Below are 20277 nucleotides of genomic sequence, written 5' to 3'. Positions count from 1 at the left end.
TCTTTTATGCTATGTTAGCTAGGGAGGTTCACGAATTGCAGAAACCTCAGTTTGGATTCTCAGAAGATATCTTTATATTCTGCATGCTTCACATATAAATATCCAGATTTTCTCTTTTTACTTCTTTTTAGCAGTCTGGCTTCAACTATACGATTCTCAAAGATATTACTTACAAATTTGTGAGCCATAGTTCAACAATATTAAAGAATTTAGTTTACTGTGATATCTGAATGTGGCCAATTATTTTTTACACATTCATAGATCTTCACTTTTTCCAATATTTTTGGATCCATAGACACATTTTGTATTTTGAGTTATTGCTTTATACAACATGGCATAATGACTGACATACACCTTGAATGGCCTGCAAAATTCACTGTTGTAATAAAACATTTATTTAATACAAAGAGACATCATTGAGACCCAACAAGAACAAGATGTGGTTGTAACAATCCTTTATACTGCAGCAATCCTTATTCAACTGGAGCGAGAGCACAACTTTTGAATACTAGAGTTTCAAAAGGATTCCTTGCATAGTGAATTGTCATAATGCAACTTTAATTTATACAAGTAGCTGGAGTAAATTTCCAGACATCCAATTCTAACTTTCTCTATGGAACCCCAATTATGGTCTATGGGCACTTTGATATAACAATTAAAAAACAACATGTGTCACTGTTCTCCTTTCAGTCACAACCCTAGGCAGTTCCTAGTACTTTATTCTTGTAGAATGATCCCAGCTTACAGGTTTTCTTTTTTGTTCATCTTGGTGGCTTAGTAGAATTTTGTGGTATCTTTTTATACTACCCCTTTTATAGACATAGCTGCTCAGAATCAAAATGTAATTGAAATATATGGTGGGGGTCACTCATTTAACAGAATAACAGAGTTGGAATTTAAAATTGCTGTGATTTCTCATATATATTGCAGATTTCCCTCCATTTATAAGGAATCTATCACATAAATATATTGCTTTATCTTCCTATATGAGTTGGTCAGCAAGCAGCTGTCAAAACACTCTTCAAACTCTTCTGGCTATTCCTTCCTGAAACAAGCATCATAGGCAAGAGCTTTCTCTACTGCCTTGAAAAGCTAGCTTCCAATACTCATCTTACCTGCCTGTTGAGTGTGATAGCACTTGGCTGGCACTTGGTACAGATTCCTTCTGGCCATGGAGGATGCCCCTCACATCCAGATTTAATCTTGCAGCTAATGTTTTCAAGAGCAACAAACTTCCCCCTAAACAAAAGAAGAAACATGCTTAATATCTAAACAACAACAATAACAACCAATAAACATATAGCAGACATCCTGCCAGAAGTTACCACCAGACTCTAAAACTATATGCAGTCTACGTATAACTCCCTAATCCTGTAAATTGGGGGGGGGGGGGACAGTTCAATGTAGATACCAACCTGCCTCTTCTCTCATTTACAAAACTCATAACTGCTAACACAGTGTGATCAACATAGAAACTGTAAACATGAGAAACATCAGTTGCAGATTCACAGCATAATAAAAATAAAGATATTTTAACATTTGCTACTTCTATGCATGGAATATGTTTTATGAGAAATCACCATAAGAAGAAATGTACATGAAAGATTAATGGAAATATTGTGCTTCTAGGACAGTTTTTTTTAATTCTGACCTCTGCTTCAAGAATGTCTTTGCTGCACCAATTTATAGGTCAGTTTAAGCTCAACAACCAAGGGGAAAAAATAAAATTCATCTCCCCCCAGTATAATAAACTTATTTAAAAATGATTGTTACTACCGTGTTTCCCCCAAAATAAGACAGGATCTTTTCTTTTGACCCCTGAAGTAAGCGCTTGGCCTTATTTTCAGGGACATCTTATTATTTTCGAGGTGCAGGAGCCCGCTTAACCTTGGCCTGTGGATCAGCTGATCCAGAAGTTCTGTCTCGGTTTCTGGCATACTCTTGCCAGCCCTAGTGTCGCTGAGCCTGCTGTTCTTTTTGCGGCCGCCAGTAAGAGAAGGGGCATGGTAGCTAGGGTTTGTGGGAGTGGTCCCCGCGTGGCCATTCTGTGTGGATGGCAAGTGTATGTGGGGTGCGTGGGGCATGTCCCCCCCCCAGGAAATGGCGGGGACCGGCTATGCATGCTTTTAAATATTTTAGGGGAGGGCGTATTTGGGGGGAGGACATATTTTAGCGCATGCACTCAAAAGCCTGATTGGGCTTATTACCGGGGAGGTCTTATTTGGGGGGAAGCAGGGTATTGAAGCCAATTTGTTTTTGCCCTATTGTTTTCTACTTTTTCAGATTTTGCCATTTTGTAATCTTTCTACTCCCCTGCAGTAAGTACAAAGTTTCTTACTTGTCTGCACCTCCAGTCAGTTTCCTGATATAGGCATGGAATGACATATGCTTCACAGGAGGTTCCAGATGGTTTAAATAATCCTCATCAAAAGGCTGCCAAGACCACATACACAAAGGAAAACCAGGTCAGACACCTGCTTGATAATACATTGATCACCGTACAAATGGATCTTTTAGTCTGAATATTCTGCTGGCATTCAATGTGGAAATAATTAGGCAATATTATGCTCTTTTTCCACAGCAGTTACTATTCTGACAGTAATAGAGGAGCCCTTTCCTCTCCCTCCCCTGCACGTTAAAATATTTTACTCTTGTACAAAATAGCTTTAGAAACACAACCTATCTCATGGAAGTAATATTCTTGTTTTTATAAGCTTACAGAGCTAAAAACAAAGCTAGAGAATTCTAGCAGAGGTTACCTAGCTAACTGAAGAATGTGTGCACAACTAAAAATGATTAAAATGTTATTATATAAGTCATTAGTAAAAACAGTACATGATATAAGCATATCCCTCTCCCCTCCAGTTGTAGCTTTTAAAAAGGAAAGAATCCACTTCCCATATAAGTGGAAAATACCAACTGCATATGCTTTCTTGAAACTTGTAACATGAAATAGTATATCCTGTTAAAACCACTACTGCAAAAAGCCAGAAGTCAAAAAACAGATAAATCCAAGTTCTGATTTGACAGGTATATCCAAGGGTCCAATTTTACTTCTTTAACCATTATCAGCACAGCTAGGATACATTAAAGTTTCAACAACATCCTCTCTATTGATGGCATTAAAGCAACTTTATACATCAAGAAAACTTTTACCTTGTAAAGTATTACTATAATAGCTTTCACTTATCTGCTTACCTCTAAAGGTACACAATGTACACATTTGCCCAATGGACCATGTCGACATCTGTGTAAAGAGAACATCAGCAGCTAAATTTACTGGCAAAAACAGAAAAGCACTCTATTTTGTAAAGCTTTACAGATTAATACTTAATACAGATTCATAAATTAATATGAGCCCAACGGCCTGAAATTTCCATTGCTAAGCAAAGCAGTCATTAAGCACAACATGATATGACTACACCGATTAACAATAGCAGTTCCATGTTGCAGTTGTTAGGGCAGGACCCAGTGGTCCTTAGATGAAGACCTCATGTTTCTCTTGCCCTGCCTATTTACCCACCATGTCTGCCCTTATGGTCACCCCTGCTATCCCAGCTGATCTTCACCATCTGCTTCTGCTTCTGCTTGCTCCTGATAAGGTCTTCAGAGGGTCTCATACAGCCCTCTGTGTGAGGATGACTTGCAGAGGGCCAGGCCAGGCATACCTCGTCAACAGAAGGCAGCAAAGATCAGCTGGAGGTGGTAGAGAGGGGCAGCTGAATGCAGGGCAATATGAATGGAGAGGGAAGCAGAATGCATGATGGCCAAAAGGACAGAGATGGAGAGGAGACAGGTGAGTAAGTGAAGTTGAAGCACACCTTATGGTCCTCAATGTGAACAGTCTGTCAAGTATCTGAATTTTGATCATGTGACCATCGGAGCATTTCAATGGTTGTAATGTCAAGAACCTATTGTAAATACCATTCATCCAGCACTGTCATAACTTCAAACAGTTGCTGAATGAATAGTCATTAAGCAAGCACTGCCCATACTCATCACAGATTAACAAAGGGTTAAGCACACTTTAGCTAAGAATTACTGTGCTGATTGCCAACTACACTGAAAATATTCCCTAATTTCACAAATGTAATTATGGAGAGTACTGATAAGATACAATGCTATTTTTGTTAAAAATGGAATAGACAGATAGATACTGTTGCAGAAAAGATCCAGAGCACCATCTTCCATTTCCATCTATTTAAGGAGGCAATAGATTATTATTCAATATTTTAAAAATCTTCCATTTATTCAATATTTATTTTAACAGCAGGTCTTTCAGAACAACTTTCTCTGCCGTTGGCATTTTCTTCATAAAAGTTAAGTATGTTCTTAGTAACTTTCACTTTATATATATATAAAGGCATACATTCAACAAAAGAGATTTTTTTTGCCTATGATGCTTTCATGACCACTTTTTTTAAAACCACACAACTGCCAACAATACTTCACTATTCAAAGGTTTTTGGTTTTTGATCTTCACTGAAGCAATCATTCCAATATATGGAAAGCTACATAAAGGGCCAGTGTAGACCTATCTAACCTTAGAAGAAATAACACATTATAGAAGTTTAAATCAGATACTTATAATAGTTACTATTAATAGAGGTCTACTCTAAAATGTATAGCTATACACCACAAGTAGCCTTCTGGTGGTCACAATGCCATTTTCTCAGACAGACACCAACTACTGCAATGTTCTCAGTGTACCCTGTGAGAATAATATATTTTGTGTCTCTTTAAAGATTCCAGCTAGGAACAAAATGATTATTGAAAGCAATTTTCAATATATGTGAGAAATACTAAAGCATGCACCATTTCTGAAGTTCTGAAGTTTTACAGGTGTAAAAGATTTAGAAGATAAAAACCAAGCAAATTGTCTACAATCATGTCCATACCTTCTTAATATGACTTCTTCTACTGGCTTAACAAAGTATCTATTCTGTCTTATCTATGTAATTCTGGGTTATTATTTTTCCCTTTCTTACTTGTAGAAGCTCAAGTATTTCAAAACTATAATAATTAGAAGGATCTGAACACTATTATACAGTCACTACATTTGATTATATATATATATATATATATATATATATATATATATATATATATATACACACACACACATACACACACACACACACACATACATACATACATATACATACACACACGCGCGCACACACACACACAGAGTCTGTAATATCATAACTTGAATAAGAGATTTAGCACTGATAAATTATCAATGTTGCTCTTGCATGGGCATAAACCACCCTATATTTGTTAGCGGCAATTTAAAATCTTCTATGTTGATGTTTGGGATGCACAATTCTAAGCATGCTTTAAATGTTCAGTTAAATTGGAAATTTTCTTCAAACTAATCAGCCATCCAGTATCATCTTCAGCAAGACCCAGCAGGTTTGCAGTAGATGATCCAGTGAGGGCTACTTCCTATGTTTACGGCCTAAAATATTGCAGTTGCCACTTCAGAAGCTTCTGCCCCAAAATTCATAATGTTAAATGAAGGGCTTCTGTACTTTAGTTGACTAAATATTTCTCATCCTTTGCTGCTGTTACTAGAAATCCAGTAAATCCAAGACAGACAGGACTTTTATTGAGAATACTGGAATTCTGAATAAGCAATTGTATTTAATAAAAGCAAATCAAGCTTATACTACGCGCTTACAGCTCTCTTGCACAATTTAAGTTTGGCTAAAGAAAGAAGCTACTCCATATTTTACCCAGACTTGCCTGAAATTATTCATGTCTACTATTATTACATCTACAGTACAGATGTAAGGACATAGGGCAAATTGTGGCACTCCAAGATTTTAGATGGAAACAAATGGATTACTCAAGTACTAAGCTACAATATTATTTCACTATGTGCTTTTAACAAATGATTACTAAGATGCACTTCATTCTACAAAGCTCTAAATGATTTGAAGGTCAGGTAAGTCTAACAATTAATATAGATCAGACCTTTTCAATGGCTGTCAGTGTTTTTTGTGAACAACAGTAATGTATTTTATTTTTAAAGAATAGGATTACAAATCTGTCTGAAGCTACTTTCTATGAGAATTTCAGAGTGGATCTTTACTGAACACATAGCCATGTATTGATTACCATACAAAGACAAAACTTCTATCAAAATAGTATGAGGCTGACTTTCCTACAAAAGCCAGTACCATTTCCCCCCCATGGCCTGTTCTGAAGATCAATGCATCAATTTTCCAAGATTTCTAAAGAAAGAATCCATTTTTGAGTTTTTCCACATAAGCAGTGCTGAAACACGTAGCATTTTTGGCTATTATCAACCCATCTTATAGAACTAAATTACTACCAAATTGTGGGAAAGTGCTTCAACATCAATTGATATGGGATTACTTTACAGGGCGGGGCATAACCTTTTCCTAGGGGGTCACAGCAAGATCGACAGCAGTTTACAACTTCCGCGACACCTCATTTTAAAGCCCATAAAAAACTGAATTGAATGAGCTATTAAATGTTAAATTTGCTTTAAGAATGGCTGGAAAATTCGATTCGGAAGAACAAAGGATCATTGACAGAATAAAATGCATTGCCTTTCGAGAGGCTCGCGATGCTGGAGCGACGTTTATCAATCGAAAATGGATTGCAAACAAATTGAAACGTCATCCGGATTGGGTTACTGATAATTGGAACAAAACAGCCCAAGAATGTTTCACAAAATTTGGAGAAGGGCGTCCTCTGCAACTGTCCCAAGAAAGCAAAGCCATCATTGCAACTGGCAGTCGCAAACAACGAAAAGGAAACCGAAAAGTGGCCCAAGAAATCCTTCAAATTCGTGGAAAACGAGTTGATCAAAGGACAATCGGCCGATATCGAGAACGAGAAGGTTTGAAGCCATTCCACGTCATTTGCAAACCATTGAAAACTCAAACACACGTTCAAGATCGGCTTTGGTTGTGCGATTGGTTGTCTGAATGGACCGAGGAAGATTTTCTTCATTTGGCGCCATCTGACGAATTCTTCGTTTATGCCATTCGAAAACCGAATTTCCAGAACGATCGAATTTGGGCTAAAGACGTCGACGACATCGCCAAACATGAACGATATCGACAAATCGTTCGCAATCCGACTTGCATCGGGATTTTCGTCATTTTCACAGCCAAGAAACTGCATTGGGTTTTGAAGGATAAAGGGGAATCCTGGGATGGCAGTTATTTCCGTGAGAAAATTTTATTGGAGAATGTCATTCCATTTCTCAGTGATCCAGACAATGTCTTGGTGGTTGGTGAGGCTGTCTTTCTTCATGACAAAGCTCCTTGCATGCGTGCAAATGCGACTCAGCAATTGTTAAAGGAAAACAATGTCGAATTTTGGGGCAATGACGTCTGGCCAGGAAATTCGCCAGATCTCAATCCGGCAGAGAACATTGGGGCCATAATTAAGGATGAAGTGGAAGCTCTGATGATTCAGGAGCAAGGTCAAAATCGATATTCGGTTGAAACTTTGAGAATGAATTTGGAAACTGTGTTGAAAAATCTGGAAAATCGAACGGAACTGTTTGAAGATTTGTTGTGTTCTTATCCACCTCGTTTGAATGCTGTTCGAAGGGCTAATGGTGGTCATACTGACTATTAAATCGTGTCAATAAACTCAGTTTTTGATGGGCTTTCGAATGGTGTATGAATTATTTGTGTTGTTATTACAAGTGTTGCTGTGACCCCCTAGGAAAAGGTTATGCCCCGCCCTGTAGTTACCTTTGAGAATGGGGAACAGAGAAGGAAAACAGGAAATAAACAGCAAACTGTGAGGAATTTTGTGGAAATAAGAAAACACAATGATATTTACAATTGCTGGTCTCTGCTTCTATAAATTTTCCCGTCCTGTTTTATTAGGTATTGATCAATTTCATCTTCTACCACCTGGGGAACACCTAGTGGACGTGTTCCTTGAGAAATTGAGGTATCCATGTTCTCAGAGGAAGAGCCAGGTGTGCTTGATGGAAAAAGAAATAGCATATCTCCATGTCTGAAAAAAAAACCAAAAAAAAAAAAAAATGGTAGAACTGTTACAGACTTATCAATTTCAGAATGATATTCAACTGAATCAAACTATTTTAATTTGGAAATACTTAGGGGGATTTTAGGTGGACACTCTACAGGATTGGCAATTGTACAGATTATAGATTTCATTACACCATCTTTTCCCATTTACAGAAAGGAGTGAGATTAAGCCGAAGCTTTCTCCAAAAAAATTGAGACAATCTTCTCTGAACTCTCCTTTCTTCTTCCAAGCTATCTGCACCATCTTCCGAACTATTCTGGATGGTGCCTCAACTTTATGAAACACTTTTCGGGAAGCTACAGACATAATCAAGTAAACAATCTTTGCAACTAACTTTCCTGTGATCAGAATGTAGATCAAAGGAAAACTGGATCTAAACCCAAAGTGTACTGAGCCTACACTACAACGAACTTATGATTATTTACTTGCAAGTAAGTTTCCCTGAATCAATTGAAGTTATTGTGAGATAAATGCACAGAGGATTGCAATTTAAGAACTTTCCAGTTTTTACATCATTTCTTTTTATCTCATGACAAATAATGATAGCTCTTTTGAAGCTGCATTTTTCTGAGATGTCATTTCCCAAAGAGCCATTTTTTTATAATGGTAGCAAAAGGACTACCACCTCCCCATCCTATTCAAGATAAGAATAGACCAAGGAAAGAACAAGTTCTAAACAGGTTCAGATTTCTGCCTTTTTCTGCCTACAATTATTGGCAAGCTGCCAAAAACTAGTAGACTATGGATGATTCACACGGGAAATGATGAGTAACCTATTCTACCAAGGTTAGCTTTTCTTCTCGGAACAGTAACATCAAGGGTTGACGGAGAAACCAATTAATTGCCTGCTCTAAATAAAAAGTACCTTCAAGGGAATAGAGCAGTCTCCTCCTTTTACGTTTCATAGAAAAAAGTGAGGAGGTTTTGTCTCGTTTCAATTGGCATTTAGGAATTAAACATGCTATGCCATATTTTAATAGCTACTATTTTAATTGTATAATGTACCATCAAAACTGAGTGAGGAATATATAAATGGTTTAAATACGCACAGCATGTACAGGTAGCCCTTGAGTTACATCTGCAATTGGAAGTGGAATTGCCATTGCTAAATGATGCGGTTGTAAAATGTGACATTGCCTGATTTCGTCACTTAGCAACCAGAAATCCTTGCAGTCTGGCTGTTGTCATAACCCAGAGGTGTGGGCCGTTAAGCAGGAAGCAAAGGGAGTCCCAGGTAAAAAGTGCAGAAGTGTTGCAGGGAGTGGGTGCGTCCCTGAGAGGCTCAGCACAGGTCGTAAGTGTGAGTGACAGAGGCCAGGGAAAGAGAACATAAGGCTCATGTGTATGTGCAACTGCAGGGAAAATGAGGAAAGGTGCTGAGAGGTACATGTAATTACAGGGAAGACACTGAAAGACAACATGGTATATATGCATGCATGTGTCTCCCAGTACTCACATGGGTGCATCCATGTGAGTACTGGGAGACAGAGGCAGGGGGTGTTGGGTGCATGTAAACAAAGGGGGAAAGAAAGACATGGTGCGTGCGAGCTAAAAACACTGGGGGGGGGAGGGGGGAACTTACTTGACTTTCCTTGTGAAAGGCCTGCAGGGAAGTTGTCAAATGGCAAACATGTGACTACGGGATGCTGAAGCCAGTCATAGGTGCAAGCTGGTTGCCAAATGCTCAAATTTTGTTGCTATGACCATAGCCAGAATTCTGAGGACCAGCTGTAAACAACTCCGTTCAGTGCATTGCCACTTTAAATAGTGGTTGAACAAAGGGCTGTAACTCAAAGACTAGCTGCATTTACCTCAGATAGATTCTATAGGTCTTTATAATAAAATACATGCCGCATACGTATTTATGATAAAGACCCACCAAAGCCTTTTGAAGTTTCTGACTATAGAAATGATGTGACTGCGGCTAGTCTTTTCCCTCCCCTATCATAGTGGAGAAAATGAGGATGCTAAATGGGATCCATGCTCTTGCTGAAATGAGGAATAGACCCTACAAAGACTATGCAGATACATTTTACGATCATAGTATACCAGTTTGTGAAAAGCAACATTATTCCAAAAGAAAGCATAATTAAATAGACTGCTCCCTAGTTATAAAAATGACAACAGAATATGATATTTAAAGTGAAAAGCAAGAACAATTATGATTGTCCTTTCTTTACCCTGAAACTGGGGTGGATTCCGGTCGGCACTACTGCTGGTTCGCTCTTGTGCATGCTTTGTGCACGCACGTCATGCGCATGCATGCACAGTGCAATTAAAATTGTTATGCACATGCGCAGAATTGAAAAACAAGATGGTGGCGCTGGCAGTGCCAACCAAGGAATCAATTCGGGGGCGTGGCAGGCCTGAGGCACTGCCGGTTCCAGTGACCCAGGCCGCCAAACCACTTGACTGAACCGGTCTGAACCAGTAGGAACCCACCACTACCCTGAAGCGTATAATGAATCAGCCAAGCGGTAAAGCAAATAGTCATCCTTTGAGAGATGGGTGGCTATATAAATTTGTTTTTTTTTAAAAAAAATTTAAAAAAAGATTTTATTGGTAAAAAGAAAATACAACATCCATAACTTGTAAAAAACAATCCAACTACATTTCAAGATATTCCCATACTATCAAATCATTATAAACATCAAAGGTTAGGTATCTTATTCCTTCCCTCCCTCTTCTCTTCCCTCATTTCTTCTTTTCCATACCCTTTTCTTCCCTCCCCCCCTTACTTCCTTCTCCCCTGCCTTCCCTCCTTTCTTTTCTCCTTTCCTCCTTTCCTTCCCCCTCCTTTCCCTCCCTCGATCCCCCCTCCTTCACACATACCTTCCCTCCTTCCCTTCCTCTTTCCCTCCTCCTTTCTTTTCTCTTAACCTCCCTCCTTTCCTCCCTCCTTCCTTCAACACTCCTTCTCTCTTTCTTTCCCTCCCTCTTTCCCTCTTTACTACCCTCTCTTCTTCCCTCCCTCCTTCCTCCCCCAGTTTCTTCTCTTTCTTCTCTCCTTCTTTCTTCCCACCTTCTTTCCCTTCTCTTCTTTCTCTTCCTCCTCTTTATCCTTCCCCGCTTCTTCTGCCTTTCCTATTCCTCTCCTTTCTCCTCTCCATCCTGACTTCCCTACTGTCCTCCTTCCCTTCCTTCTAACCTTTGTTACATTTGCATATTTTCCTCTGCTGAGGACAACCTGGTTCTCTTTTCCTTTCCTTGCTTGAAGAGGCAGGGATTATAAGTCCTCTCGCCTCATCTAAAATGAAGTTTAATCGCTAATTTCATGCAGGTAATTATAGCGGATTTCCTATCAGCTTTTTTAAGTTTTCCCAACATTGTAGTGTAACAAACTTGCTCGACGGTGGGTTCTCGCCCCTGATACATTTCTCCTTTCGCTTATCTCTCAGTTGTTGTATATTGTTCATTTGAGTTATTGGTTTAATCGTATTAGGTTAGTCAGCTATCTCTTTTTGTGTCTAAGTCTTCACTGACTCATCAAGCCATTTGTACAGCTTCTCCCAGACTGTATAAAAGTCTGTATCTTCTTTGTCATTAATTCGCATCGTCAATCTGTTCATTTCTGCTAGTTCTAAAATTTTATTCATCACCATAGTGTTGGTGGGGGCATTTTCACTCTTCCAGCACTGTGCGTAAACAATCCTTGACGCTGTCAGAATATGGACTAGGAGGTATTGGTCAGATTTGCAAATTTTTTGATCTATTATCCCTAATAAGAAAGTTTCCGGCTTAAGACATAGTTTAATTGACAAGATTCCATTCAGCCATCCTAGTTTTTTATAGCTATATAAATTTGATAGACGGACAGACAGATGCCCTGTGAATGCCTGCGTAACCTATTTGAGTTTAAAATTCTTTTCTACCAATATAGTGCTTGAAACATTCAAACACTTCAAACTATTAAAGAACAATTTACTTTCTGAGAAACAATTCATCCATCTAACCAAGCTGACTTATTTGTGTTATGTGAAATACATATGCAAGTATCCTGAAAAGATGATAATTTTGTTTTGGAGTCCAACCTGTTGTATATGGGGTTACTCTCTCTAGTTGTAAAACAAACAAATCTCAAGTAATCCACCACATGTCTGGGTACTTCATACTTTAGCAAGATGGCAAACCAATTGAATATGTCACAGTTGCACCAATGGAAATAAATAGGACTTTTGAGAAGGAGCCCTCTCCCTCCTGGTTCCTTCAGGCAGAGCGGGTAAGGCATGCGCAACAAGGTGTTTCTTTAAAGGAAAGTGAAGATACTACTAAAGTGGTATGTGTCCTCCTAAAGAAGCTATATCTTGATCCAGCATGGTGGAAAACCACTGCTCAGTCTCCAAATGCTCCTTTCTGGAGAATATTATTAAAGATCATCCCTTCAGAATTGAGTCGTCAGTCAAGTTTCAGACTTAGACGTGGGAGAGTAGTAGTGCTAATTGCTCTGGTGAAGACTTTCATTGGGACCTAGAAAGTTGGAGTGTGCCTCTCTTGATCTTTTTGGACCTCTCAATGGCTTCTGAAATCATCAACCATAGCAGTTTGCTAGGCCCTCGACAGGAGGCAGAAATTGGGGGGCTTACTTTGCAGCAGCTCTCCTCTTATTTACTGGCCAGGTCCAATTAGCAGTGGAAGAGAAGAAGCAGTCAAGCCTATTGGTTGCTCCAGTATAGGTGTTCCAAAGCTTGGTTCTTTTTGCATTGTTTTTTAACGTCTGCAGTAAGTTTCTATGTCCATTTGCTAAGGCTGGGTCTGCCTACATATATTATTGGATCACATTTTGGGAGAGGTCACTGATCAGTTTGGGAAGAAATAACACCAATTCATTGATAGTAACTCAATTGTGTATCACTTTCTAACTTAAAGCCAAGAGGTTGTGAGGGTCTGGGTGGCTAAAAATAACCCTAAATCCTAGTGATATGTACTTACTAGTTATTGAGAAATACCAAGATGGCCTCATTATTGTCTTTGCACAGGGTTGTCTGCAGCTTCTGGGTATTTGTGGACTTCCTGCTTTTGCTGGAGCAACAGATGGACACTACAACTGGGAGATATTGCCCAGCAGGGGCTGATGAGCCAGTTACAACCCTACTCAGACCTGGAAACCCTGGTGAGAGTAATTCATACTCTTTGGGTTTACATGTGCTCTAAGGGGGCTGCCTTTGATGATAATTCAGAAGTTGATAGTGCAGCAGCCAAAATGACAGTGTAATTATATTCTCTGCAATATAGATTGCTAATAGGTTTCTGAAATCAATTAAAATGCTGCTTTTAATCTACAAAACTCTATATGGGTTTGTTCCAGGATACTTTAGAAACCATTTCCTCCAGGCAGAATTTGCTAGTTCCTGAATTCACGGGATGATGTTCAAGGTTCCACCCTTATGAGAATACAAAGAGTCATAGGGTAAAAAGAAAGGCTTTTTGTGGCCTCCAAATCCCAGAACACTTTGCCCTTGGAAGTATACCTGGTACTCTCCCTAACAGACTTTTGCAAAACAATGGGCATTTAGGGATTGATGGTGTTTACTTGTTTGATGATTGGGCAGCTCTGTGATGATGAGTTTTTATTTTCCTGTTTGTTAGTATTTTGACTGGATACATATAATGCAATATCAAAACTGTTTCAGCTGGATTGCATAACAATACATAAAAGAAATAGAACCTGGAAAATATTTAACAGATACACATATAAAGATATCACAATACAGTCTCTTGACTTGTCAAAACATAACGGCAATCAACTCTAATCCAAGTGTAGCCCCAATATTTTACTGAATACTTACTTGATCTTCAGTAAGTTGAGGGATTTATTGGGAGAGGATGTGATCTCACCAGTCCTGTTTCTATTGATGTACACAGAAAATCCATTATTTCTGAAGCCAAATTCTTTTGCAACCTATACAAACAAATTAATTTATTGGTAGAAATCAAGATAAAAAGAGTATTATTCTGACTGTAAATCTTACAAAAGTGTGAACATAATTTATCATATTTACATTATAACAGCTATTCAAAGAATCTCCAGTACATCTGAATTATTTGTTCACATTTAAATTAAGGCTCTATAAGGAAGGATTTTAGAAACAAAGCCTGATTGCTAATGTTAATGATTAACTATATTTAATCCATTTGTGGAGGAAAACATATTGCTTCAACCAGATTAATCAAATCACCAGCTGAAACTGGTAGAAAAAGGGGGCAAACAAATCTCACATCTTTCAACATTTTCTCTCTCTCTAGTTTAATACAGAAGTAAATTAGTAAGAACATTCACTGCTTCACAATATATCCAAATACACACAGTATAAAATCTCATTAGAGCTAGCCGGGTATTTGTAAGTTGGACATCCAAATAAGTGGCATTAAATTGAAATATGGCTATCAATATACTTTTGAAATTTGTTCTCTGCAGAAACTCAGCTGGCTCTTTTGCCTAAATGTATTCCTTCTATTTTAGGATTCAACAACTCCTAGACAGCATGGTCAGCCTGAGCAAAATTTATGCTTGCCACAATCCTATCCACACACAACATGGATGAACTCTTTGAACAGAACATGGAGCTCAGGAACATCATGGATTAGGGGAAGTGCCTTTTCTACATCAGAAAAATATGGGCTCTTCCTCACTGCATACATTTTCAGATTCTCAGGAGTCAGCAAAAAGCTTCATGGTTTTCCTATTGCTTCTGATGTTTAGTGTAGAATCAGGAGGAACCTTACTAGTACAGCTGTACAGGTAGCCTTCACCTTACAGCATTTAATGACTGTTCGAAATTACAACATGGACCATTATTATTATGACCATTTTTCACATTAAAAACCGTTGCAGCATCGCCATGGTAAGATAATCAAATTTCAAATGTTTGGCAACTGGTTCATATTTATGACAGTTACAGTGTCCTGGGTCATGTGATCACCTTTTGCGAACTTCTGATAAGCAAAAGGGAGAGTCAGATTCAGTTAACAATCATGTTGCTAATTTACAATATAAATTGATTCACTTAAAATCTGTGGCAAGAAAGGTCGTAAAATGGAAAAAAAATCATTTAACAAATGTCTTGCTTAGCAACAAAAATGTTGGGCTAAATTATGGGTCCGACCATACAAGGACTACTCGTATTTCAATTTTAAGTTATAACTACACCATGATTTTAAACTATTTATTTTATTAAAATGAACATGGGCATTACTTTGAAAGTAGTGCTTAAAAGTTATGTATGTTTAAAAATACAATTACTTTTTCAATCAAAAATTATGATATATGCTGTATTGGTTACTTACATTCTTAAATAAGCTGTCAATGTTTTTCTTTTTAGTATTTATTCATTTTGGTTGCAAAATCTGCTTATTTCTACCCTGCTTGCTGATTTAATATGGTGAAACCATCAGTGTATGATGTGACAAGGGGTATGTCCTTCAGTCATTTTCAGGGAGCCTATTTTCAGCTCTGACTGTGTAACTGGCCTACAGATACCCAACTAGCTTCTGTGCCTAAGGGAGGATTAGAACCAAAGTCTCACTGCATCTAATCCAGTACCTTAACCAGTTATATGACACTCACTCTCACTACACAAGTAGTCATAATTACAATAATTACAATATATAGGCCTATCTGTACATTTCTCAGAATTAGGAATTAAATTCTGCAGAATGTAATATAATCCTATTCCTACTACATATGCTTATAAGTGCAGATGGGCGTTCTACATAACACTTATAGAATGTTAAAGGAATAAACTAATATGGCAATTCTGAATGCAATAATTGTTTCTCATTCTATTCACCTTACCTGCATTAATCCTAATGGTCTCTCAACATGGAGACCAACTTTTTTGCTCTGCAACATCTGACTGGCAGATGCTGTAATTCATCACACCAGATCTTTTCTCATCAAACAGTTTAAAACAATCCTTCAACAGAAATTCATTGCAACATGTCAGGGCACGTTCAAAATAAAGCCAACACTATATTCTCTAGACATTCATACTACAATTTAACACTGCATTCAGATGTAGACACCATAATGTGACCCTTCCCCAACTTATTGTTTTGAAATTTTATCTGATGAAGTTATTCAGAGAGATATTTGGCCAGCCTGATTTGGCCTTATAAAGGCAGTGTCAATAGAGATTCTGGAATGTCTTTGCTCTCTTTGAATCCAGATAAAGCTTCAGTGAAAATTCAAAGTGAAAATGCATCACCAAAAGTTTCTGGGCAAAAACTAAACAGTATAGATGCTTTGACTGGCTTATTCAACCAATGTGAGATGAACTTCTATTACTATCTTAGGGTAGCCCAAAGAATATGCCAAAACCAGAATACCTTTTTCAGAAATGTTGCAGCAGTTTCTCGTTTTGTTGCAGTAATACGTTTCACTCCTTCTGGTGACTGGACACGGATTATCTATAAGGAATTTTACAGATTTAGGAAAAAGCTAAACAAAAATAATCAAATTTTCATGATTAAGGCAAAAGAAAAGAGAGCATATATAGAAATCTGACTCTAGAATATGTAAGAGATGTAACATTTCATGAATGTTATTTTTAACATATAAAAATTTGTTTGTCAAAAATATATACTTAGCCAAAGTAACGAAATTAATAGCTGTACAATAGGATTGCACTTAACTATTAATTTCATTACTTCAGCTAGTGATAAATAATATTAGAAAAACATTGAATGAATTTTAAGTTTTTAAGTTACAAATTGCAGAGCTTTAATTCAGATCTATAAAGAAATTTCATGAGCTTTTCAGACTGGTAAAATAATATTACACCACATTGCATCATTAATTGCATGCATGCTTCATTTTAAAGGAAAATTGCCATCCATCTTCATTAAAATGAAAAGTCACACCAATTCTGTGGGATATACAGGAAGAATAATGTCTATTTACTGAGGAAGTCAAGCTTACCTTTGATAAGAGACCAACTTGTTTTTGGCAACATTTAGCACTAAATACTATATTCAGTGGTGGGTTCCGGATTCCGTTCCAACCAGTACGGTTGGAATGGCCCTGGAGTTACCCACATGCACGCGTGTACAGACATGTGTGTGAAGCGCACATGCATTGTAGCATCAAATGATGCTTCCACAAACTTCCACAACGCTCCAGCTGCTCAGTGGAGCATTGCACAGACGCTATACGCACTATGCGTGTGCACGGAAGTGCCAAAAGCTTAAAATATAGGTAAGGAGAACAGGCGGGTGGGTGGGCACTCCGGAGCACCATACCGGAACTGTATCCGGTGCTCCAGGCAGGATCCGGTACGCCCGTACTGGGGCGTACTGCCTGCAACCAACCACTGACTATATTATATCTTCTTACAGAATTTAAAAACATACACAAGCTGCATTAATGTGCACAACCCTATATCCTACATTAGGCCACTGCTCAGAGTTCAAATCTATACTTGAAAGATGATGCAGTTTAAGGGCAGATTTTACAGATTAATTGGGGCTCACTTCACTTCAATGAAAGAATTAAACATGGTGGAAATTCACACATGCTAATGTCCTATAAAATGTTTGAAATACTTTTTAATATGATAGCTTTCCAACATGTGGTTCTAGAAAAATGTATTAATTCAAAGAAGCAATTCTATATGGCTTTCTTGATAATTCTATTACAATAAGCATAGGTAATTTCAGTTTGAATATGAATTGGATCTGACTACACTGCAGCACAGCACCATGGTGAAGCAATTCTGTCTTTAAAAGGTAAAGATGCTCTTGTATTGAGCTCAACTCCTTTGCCTCAAAGTGCTGATTCCATACTTCCAGCTAGGATTCCACCTGGAGACACAGCTAAAAGACTAATCCTAGGACCATGCCAAACCATTCATTATCTCATTGAACAATGTCCAAATCTTAAAATCTTTTTAAAACTAGGTAATGTATGTGCATACACATGTACACACTCACTTTCTATTGGGTACAAATTTCAAGAGGAAACTGTATTTTTAAAATAGGAACATTTAAAAGATTGGTGTATAATTAAAAAAATACTTTAAAGAAAAGCTGATAGACTGCAATTTCCAGATGTGGATAAGCAGATATTTACCAACTGGTAATATTTTGATATTTTGGAACTATAGTAAGCAGTTAAATTACGGTTTTTCTTAAAATTTGGAGAAAAATAGCAAATAGCATTTATTTCAAAATTATATAATCTCCCATAGTTATACTTTGAAATGTACAATAATCCATTACATGTTCATGTAATTATACATATCATGGTTATTGGCAGTTTAAAATAAATTCTATTATTAAAATTAATAATGACAATTGAAAATTTAGTATAAACTTTGGTAAAAAAGAAATCAGATATAATTTGAATGGATGTATAAGTGACTTAAAGGATACCACATTGGCACCCTATTTTAAAAGTAAACTAAAGATTCTGTAAAGCCCTGTATCAAAATACTGATTAAATTCAACTAAAAGCAGAATTTAAATCAAACTGATTCATAGTATAGTCTAGCTGCTGAGATGGAAGGCTACAGATTACCGCCTAAGTTGCTCAAATTGCCTGCAATTTGCAATATATAACTAATTGTATCAATGTGACCCAAATACAATGTAGCCAGTACTAAGACCAAAGAGATCAACTATCTATTAATATAAAACAAGGCAAATTGACCTAACTTTATTAAAACTTGTGCTGTCGAATTTTATGAAATATTATACAAACTTAGCTGCCAAAAGATAATTTTAAAATTTGGATTGGTCTTGCTATACATAACATATTTTTCTATCTATTTCTTTATTATAATAAAATCTGATAGAAAGGAAAGATGGCAGTGCAATATACTTTTAACCGTGGTAGGACCTGCTTTCTCTTCAGTACGCCTTAACTAAACCTTTTCACTGATCATAAAGGACAGGGACTGGTTTTTCATCTTTGCCAATTCAGATAAGGAAAACATTGAAGATACTTCTTAAATGCTGTTAATATAAAGCAAGTATTGAAGTAGTTCTAGCATAGCCAAAGCTTCACTTACTGAGGAGTTTCTTACTGTCAAAAACCCCAAACAAGTGATCCACTGGGATACACATGATTCATGCTGTCTAGCATGGAAAGCAATACAATAATTAAGGGAATGTGGGCAGGAAGTCATATATCCTATGGATGTAGCTATCTTAATTTATTGCAAGTAATGTTAATATTGAACCTAGATCCAAAATAATTAGTTTTAAAGGGGGGAAAAAGTTACAGAAACTTTTGTCAGCTTTTCCAAGTTTCTGTTGCCTTCTAAATGTATTAGACTACAACTCCTATGAACACATCATCTTGGGATTATAGGAAAAGTAGTCCGGTATTTCAAGAGAAAAAAATATTTAGAGATAGATTCTTATTCTATGTATCAGGGAGCTCAACCAATCTCATTGTACATATGTTATGCACTGACAATAAAGAATTATATTATTATGATGCGTTTGTAACGAAATCTCAGCTTTTAATTTTCGAACTCTGCATATATCCTGCCCTAAGGAGAAAGAGCCCAAAATGTTAAGTCAGTCATATATATATATATATAAACGAAACTGGCTTGAAAGCCTGATGTGCTGAGTTCTCCCCCCTCTGGAAAGAAGCCCATATTTCAACACTCAATGAAGGTGGGGAGGGGGACCCCCATCTTCAGTTTTAGCAGACCCGCGCTCCCCTCGTTCAGGGAGGCCCCCCTTGCTCTTCCACAACCCTGGCAAGGGAGAAGACGGGACAGGAAAATAAACCCCACCGCGGGCTGGTGCCTCCCATCTTCCCAAGGCAGAACTGTCAGCCCCCAGCCGGGCAGACGCTGGGGAAGCCAAGTGGGGAGACACCCAACGCCCGCTTTACAATGACAAAAGACCGGAGGGGGGGGGAAACCCCTCCGGGGGGATGAGAGAAGAGGGAGACCCCCCTCTTTCCCCCTCCCCGGCTTCATCCCCCTCGGACGAGCCGAACTTACAATGGTCTCCGCCATATCCTTGCCGCCGTTCCGACCCTCGTCCTGCCCCGGCTCCGGCAGCTCCGCCCCTTACTCGCCCTCCCCGCTGCTCGTGCGCCGCCAATACTGCCGCGTCACCGTTTCCCGCCCGGCAGCGCAGGAGAAGCAACAAGGTTCCGGGTAGAAAAGGTCCGCCCCGAAGAAGACGCAGCCTTCCCCTCTCTTTCCTTTTTCTTTCCCATTCCCATTCGCTGGCTCCGCCTAGTGCAGTGTTTCCCAACCTTGGCCACTT

General features: G+C 38.1%; 1 protein-coding gene across 1 annotated transcript in view; it reads right to left on the bottom strand.

The window, feature by feature from the left end:
- Positions 1-20110, bottom strand: part of NPLOC4 (NPL4 homolog, ubiquitin recognition factor) — a 53868-nt gene extending 33758 nt beyond the window's left edge. Inside the window, exons 1-7 of the mRNA XM_032210241.1 lie at positions 20007-20110; positions 16375-16455; positions 13836-13948; positions 7834-8013; positions 3199-3247; positions 2339-2433; positions 1116-1239 (exon numbers count right to left, since the gene is read on the bottom strand). Coding sequence (XP_032066132.1) covers positions 1116-1239; positions 2339-2433; positions 3199-3247; positions 7834-8013; positions 13836-13948; positions 16375-16455; positions 20007-20021 — 657 coding nt within the window. The 5' untranslated portion in view covers positions 20022-20110. The remainder of the gene's footprint in view (positions 1-1115; positions 1240-2338; positions 2434-3198; positions 3248-7833; positions 8014-13835; positions 13949-16374; positions 16456-20006) is intronic.
- Between the last annotated feature and the right edge of the window lie 167 nt (positions 20111-20277).

The sequence above is a fragment of the Thamnophis elegans genome, chromosome 2, assembly GCF_009769535.1.
Source record: "Thamnophis elegans isolate rThaEle1 chromosome 2, rThaEle1.pri, whole genome shotgun sequence".
In the NCBI taxonomy this organism is placed as follows: Eukaryota; Metazoa; Chordata; class Lepidosauria; order Squamata; family Colubridae; genus Thamnophis; species Thamnophis elegans.
The sequence above is the reverse complement of the archived record's forward strand: the minus strand, read 5'-3'. Positions and strand labels throughout refer to the sequence as shown.